The sequence below is a fragment of the Marmota flaviventris genome, chromosome 1 (genome assembly GCF_047511675.1).
Source record: "Marmota flaviventris isolate mMarFla1 chromosome 1, mMarFla1.hap1, whole genome shotgun sequence".
Classification (NCBI taxonomy): Eukaryota; Metazoa; Chordata; class Mammalia; order Rodentia; family Sciuridae; genus Marmota; species Marmota flaviventris.
Window position 1 is genome coordinate 213,063,560 of NC_092498.1, and position 5,860 is coordinate 213,069,419.

The 5,860-nt window shown below is 38.9% G+C and overlaps 1 protein-coding gene across 1 annotated transcript; it reads left to right on the forward strand.

The window, feature by feature from the left end:
• The first annotated feature begins 1,211 nt into the window (after positions 1-1,211).
• LOC114107670 (olfactory receptor 7E178-like) lies at positions 1,212-2,099 on the forward strand. Its single transcript, XM_027955054.2, has one exon. It carries the CDS (start codon positions 1,212-1,214, stop codon positions 2,097-2,099), a length of 888 nt encoding a protein of 295 aa, XP_027810855.2.
• Positions 2,100-5,860: the final 3,761 nt, after the last annotated feature.

The window sequence follows — 5,860 nt, forward strand, 5'->3', positions numbered from 1 at the left end:
AAGGACATATTGAGCATCAGATGATTGTAACTTTGTCAGTTTGTTTCTGGGTATTCTATTCTATTCCAATGGACTTTGTGCCTGTTTTGATGCTAATAACATGCTGTTTTGTTACTACAGATCTGTAGTTTAATTTGAGGTCTTGTATTGTGATTCCCCCAGCATCACTCTTCTTATTCAGTATTACTTTTCCAAAGTACTTCTAACATATCACTATTATCATTGACAAGTGTGGTGTACACCTATACCATGTATCTAGTCCATGATGTAAGTGATAATGTGCAGTTCAATAAATCATATTTATTTAAATTTGACTCTTTCTAAGCCAAGAATAGAAGTAATATATTGGATGACTTTTAAAAGATAAACAATGCATGACTGAATACTTCCACCCATGAAGGTGGGAAATCATGCAGGTTAGGACCTTTGGAGAAAATTAACCCATAAGAATCTGTCCTGGTTGTGAAGAAACAACTTAATTTAGTCGTTAGATTATGCAGCTCTCTGGTTTTGTTGTAATATATGCATATTCTACTATATTCTGCATCAAAGGAATTTGCACCACTATCTTAGAATATAATAAGATATGTGCTTTTTAATTCCCTTTAATTAAAATATTTTTTTCTTCTTGAAAGACAGAAAAATATTTCTTATGCTTTTTCTTTCTATAGAAGAGACTGCATGTTGCTGTGCTTGTAGTCTTGTAATGTCTTGTGTCCTGGTCTTCTAATATTGTTCACTTGAATGTCTCTAAAGTAGGTGGGTTGGCAGGGTGCACTGGAACAATCTTGTGATTCCCATCTCCGCTGAGGCAGGAGGATAGAAACTTGGAGATCAGCCTGAGTATCTTATTGATACCTTGTTTTACAATAAAACAAAGTGCTGGGCATACACTTCAGGTTAGAGAATTGCCTACCATTGAAGAGGCCTTGGGTATCTCTTAGTACTTAGAAAATAAGTACATGTATACAGAAGGAATTGAACAATACAGAAAACAATAATAAATGTTGCAAGAATATTAGGTTTCTCACAAATGTTAGATATTGATGAATCAAGTCTGAAAAATTCAATCATAAATATTTGAATTAAAAATAAACACAGTAATGGAGCCTGATACTTTATTTCCTTTTTCTCCTACTTTCTTTCCATTTCAAAGGTATCTGACCAATAAAGAGCAACACAATCTCACATGTGTCTCATAATTCCAGCTCATGGGACTCTCAAATGATCCAGACCTGCAGTCTGTCCTCTTTGGACTATTCCCCTCCATGTACCTGGTCACAGTGCTTGGGAACCTGCTCATCATCCTGGTTGTCAGCTCTGACCCCCACCTCCACACCCCCATGTACTTCTTCCTCTCCAACCTGTCTTTGGCTGACATTGGTTTCATCTCCACCACGGTCCCAAAGATGCTGGTGAACATCCAAACTCACAGCAGAGCCATCTCCTACATGGGCTGCCTGATGCAGATGTCCCTTTTTGCCATTTTTGTCTGTATGGATGACATGCTTCTGACTGTGATGGCCTATGACCTCTTTGTGGCCATCTGTCACCCCTTGCACTACTCAGTCATCATGAGTCCTTGCCTCTGTGGCTTTCTAATTTTGGTGTCTTTTCTGATTAGCCTCTTTGAATCCCAACTGCACAATTTGATTGCATTACAGATTACCTGCTTGAAAGGTGTGGAAATTGCAAATTTTTACTGTGATCCCTCTCAGGTCCTCAGTCTTTCCTGTTCTGTCACCTCCACAAATAACATAGTCATGTACTTCGTTGGTGCCATATTTGGCTTTGTTCCCATCTCAGGGATCTTTTTCTTATACTATAAAATTGTTACCTCTATTTTGAACTTCCCATCTCGGGGTGGGAAATATAAAGCTTTCTCCACCTGTGGGTCTCACCTATCCATTGTTTTCTTATTTTATGGAACAGGCCTTGGAGTGTACCTGGGCACTGCTGTGTCTCATTCTTCTAGAAAGGGTGCAGTGGCCTCAGTGATGTACACAGATGTCACTCACATGCTCAACCCCTGTATCTACATTCTGAGGAACAGAGATATTAATAACACCCTGAAAAGGCTTTGTAATAGCATATTCTAACCTCATGGTCACTGAAATCCATTTGACATGTAGTTTGGCAAAGCAAATACATAGCATCTAGACCTATAAATCCTGCTTTTTGGGTCAGATTATGTTTTGTAATATATTTAATTTTTTATGTTTCATACTGGAATGGTGGTCATCAGTGTTGGGGTATATTGTTGATGAGGAGTTTTGAAAATGCTTATGAAGTGTCAGTTTGGGAAGATGAAGGGTGTTAGGTCAGTGGTGGTACTTAGAACAAAGCAGCCGCACAGGAAAGAAACATCAGTCAGGTGCCCACAGTAATGCCTGTCAATCAGTGGGATCTCCGGACTAATGCCTGTCAATCAGCAGGACCCCCTGGACAATCCTGGAGTTCATCCACCTCCCCTGACCAACTCCAATGGGACAAGGGACCCTAAAAACACCTTTTCCTGTCCCACGCCCTTCCCTTCCTGCTGTAAGCCCCATAAAAGTCCAGTCCAGTCGAGCTTCCACGTGGTTTCTCCACAGATCCTTCTCCTGTCCCCTCTGTGGGTTTAATCAAGTTCCACCCGGGAGTGAGTCTCAAATAAAGCCTCTTCTGTGGCCTATTTAAATCTGCCTCCTTTGGTCACTGCCTGCCTCGCCTGATTTTAAAAAGAGTTCTGGTGACATTGCATGGTGATATTTTTACAATAATATGAGTGTAATTGATGTCACTGTGAATGGTCAAAATTGTAATTTTCATGTGTATATTTTGCCATAATTGCAAATGTGAACATAATGGATCTTAAATTTTTTTAAAAAGGAAGAAAACCAGTGACTATTAGGCACCAGTGTGCTCCCAAGTAGAGAAAAACTCCAAAACCTTTTGTGGATGTTCATTTTTCTTTTTCTTTCTCTACTAATGTTAGGAAGTCCTTAAAAATTAGACTGGCTTGTTCCAATTTGCATAGTTTTGAACTCTGTTCATTGAGTATGCAGTTATGTATCAGTAAATAATCAGCCTGTGCCTCCAAATTTCAGTTGGATGTTTCTAATTCTGTGGATTTCATACCTATTTCTTCTCCCATGAGGAAGATCCTGTCTCAATTTATACTCATATCAGTTGTGAACATTGCCTGAGCTGACGTTGGAACTTGGCAGGGGAGGGACTTCAGATCTGCAGTCCTTGATCATGAACCAGGAGAAATGCAATGGAACTGAGTCAATGCTGAAGGGGATGATGGAGACGTCAGAAGCACTATTTCTTCACATGGCATTGACCATAATCACTGCGTCTTCAAAAAACTTGGTGCCTTGAATTTGCATTTCCATCCCTTTTCCATAGAACTAAAGTAAGTTAAACTGGACACCTGGGCTCTATAATTCTGCTTCATAGCCCCTGAAATTCATTTGTTCAAAGATCATGGCAGAGATATTTATGGGCATATAATGAAAATGTGGCACAAAGATAAAGGTGTATTCATGAATAGGACTAAGGCACCTTTTAGAATTCACATAACTCTAAACTCCAGTGCTTTTGGGGATTCTTTATTTGAAAATACCAAAATGATCCAATATTTATCAAGTTCCAGACTTACATTGGGTGCCATGCCTGGTATAGAGATGGGCAGTGCTCTCCCCATTTTCATTAAACATATGAGCACAGAGTGGTGGGGAGATTTAACACTTCCAGTGGGTCAATGGTATGAGAGTAAAATGTTCACTTCCCAAAGGGCTACGTCTTCAGGAGCCAAGTAGAAATATTGCTCAAGATGAAATTTCTTGTTGATTTATCATGGAAGGATGATTACTAAAGACTGCAGAGATATGTCAATTGTATAACTTCAGAATAAGAGGAAATAGTTGATAAAGCTGTTTTTTTTTTTTAAATTTGGACAACAAATATATTCTTAGTAGTAAAATTAAATATGCATCAATTATTGGAAGTCAAATAAATATCCTCCACTTACATATAAATGGAAATTTCATTTGTGTGATATGGAGAGAGACATTAGAAGTTCTAAAGGGTTGTTGTAATACTACACTGAAAATTTAAATCATGTCCCTCCATCAATTTAGATACTGTGCATCACTTAAAGCATTTAGTATAGAGAAATGTACTTTATAGACAGAGTTAAATCTACATATTGATGTAAACCAGCACATCTCAGGGTAAGAGGCATTTGTTGTGGGTTTGGAGGAATGAGGGGCTTTTAAATGGATATAGTTTCAGTCTGGGAAATTATCCTGGAGATGGATGGTGGTGATGGTTGTAGGACCACATGAACGTAGTTAATGCCACTGAACTATGTACTTGACAATAATATATATATATATATATATATATATATATATATATATATATATATATATATATATAATTTTGCAAGAAAAATAGGAATAAAAATCAAATGAATATCAAAAGAAATGAAAGTCAGAAATTATGCACACATTTCCTCTTCAGTAGAGGATGAGTGAAAAACATCTGTGTTTTCTTTTCCTCTTCCTCCATTCATATTGTGAAGTCCTTAGAGTTTGTGATAACATGGATTAGGTTGGCTAATTATGAGCTCTGTGCACAATAATGTGAAGGTAGTTAATGTCATCAAGGCATGCACTGGATATGGTTAAACTGGTAGGTGTGTTGTTCTGTATGTTTTACCTAAATAAAAAATGAACATAGAAAAGTAAATAATTTTTTTTAAAAAAATAGACATGAACATTGTATGACCTACAAGTATCTCCTAAGTAAAGGGAGGCTCCAAAATGTCTGTGGATATTCATTTTCACTTCTTCCTTCTCTGTGAATGTTAGGCAGTTCTTAGAGATTGGGAGGCCATGGACCAATTTGGCTAATGATGGGCTCTGTATATTGAGCTTCCAAGGTCAAACAGGAGTCAATAAATAGCCTGAGCCTGCAGCCCTTGGATTTGATGGTTCTGGTTCAGGGAGCTCCATGATTCTTTCTCCTTGTATGACTGCCTGTACCAGGAAGCTCCTGCAGCACACTGTGTCCATGGAAATCCTGAGGACAGAGCCCTGACTTTCCCTGGGCAGCAGAATGGAAGGCTCTTCAGATCAGCACTTTTCGGTCACTACCCACAAGAGAAGCAGCATGGCCCAGTAAGTGGAGAGAGAGCCCCTGGAAGAAGGACAGACCTTGGAACTATGAATCCCTCATTACAATGACAGAAATGACAGTTTGGTAGCAGATGGGAGGACAGTAATATGCCAAGTTTCAGCTGTGGTGACTGTGAAGGATTGCCTTTATAGTTATGGTGTGGGGATCAGAAATCTTATTCAAAACTTGCTTTGCACCCACACTGGTTCTACTTCCCATAGAAATCTCACCCACTATTCTAGAAAACCAGCCCTTCTATACTTTACCCCACAACACTCCAAAATGACTGTGGTAGTGATAAATTAAAACGGATGGCACTAGCCAGGATGGGCACTGAGATTGTGCTCTTGTGGCATGTTTCATTACAGGGCATCCTTTCACTTGTCCACTTTACAGTTATTTTTTACAGACAATGAAAGATTGTATTACATTTATATAAAATGTATTCATTTGTTAGGTAGAAAGGAATGAATCTGTGAAATGGGCTGCTTGATTACAGACATGGGCTTCAAAACTGGGAGAATCCTAGCAGGGTGTCCCCTTGGCAATCCCATCAGTCATTCATTTCACTTCCTGTCATTCTAGGAGGAGACCACTTTCTCACTGTCCTCTTCCTTTTGGGAGTTTCTGGTGGATCTCAGGGAAGAGCAGTGGCCGGCATCCATTATATAAAGAATAGCTAGGCTCCCAT

Coding starts and splice junctions, on each gene's coding strand:
- LOC114107670 (XM_027955054.2), top strand. CDS start 1,212: ATGGGACTCTCAAATGATCCAGACCTGCAGTCTGTCCTCTTTGGACTA.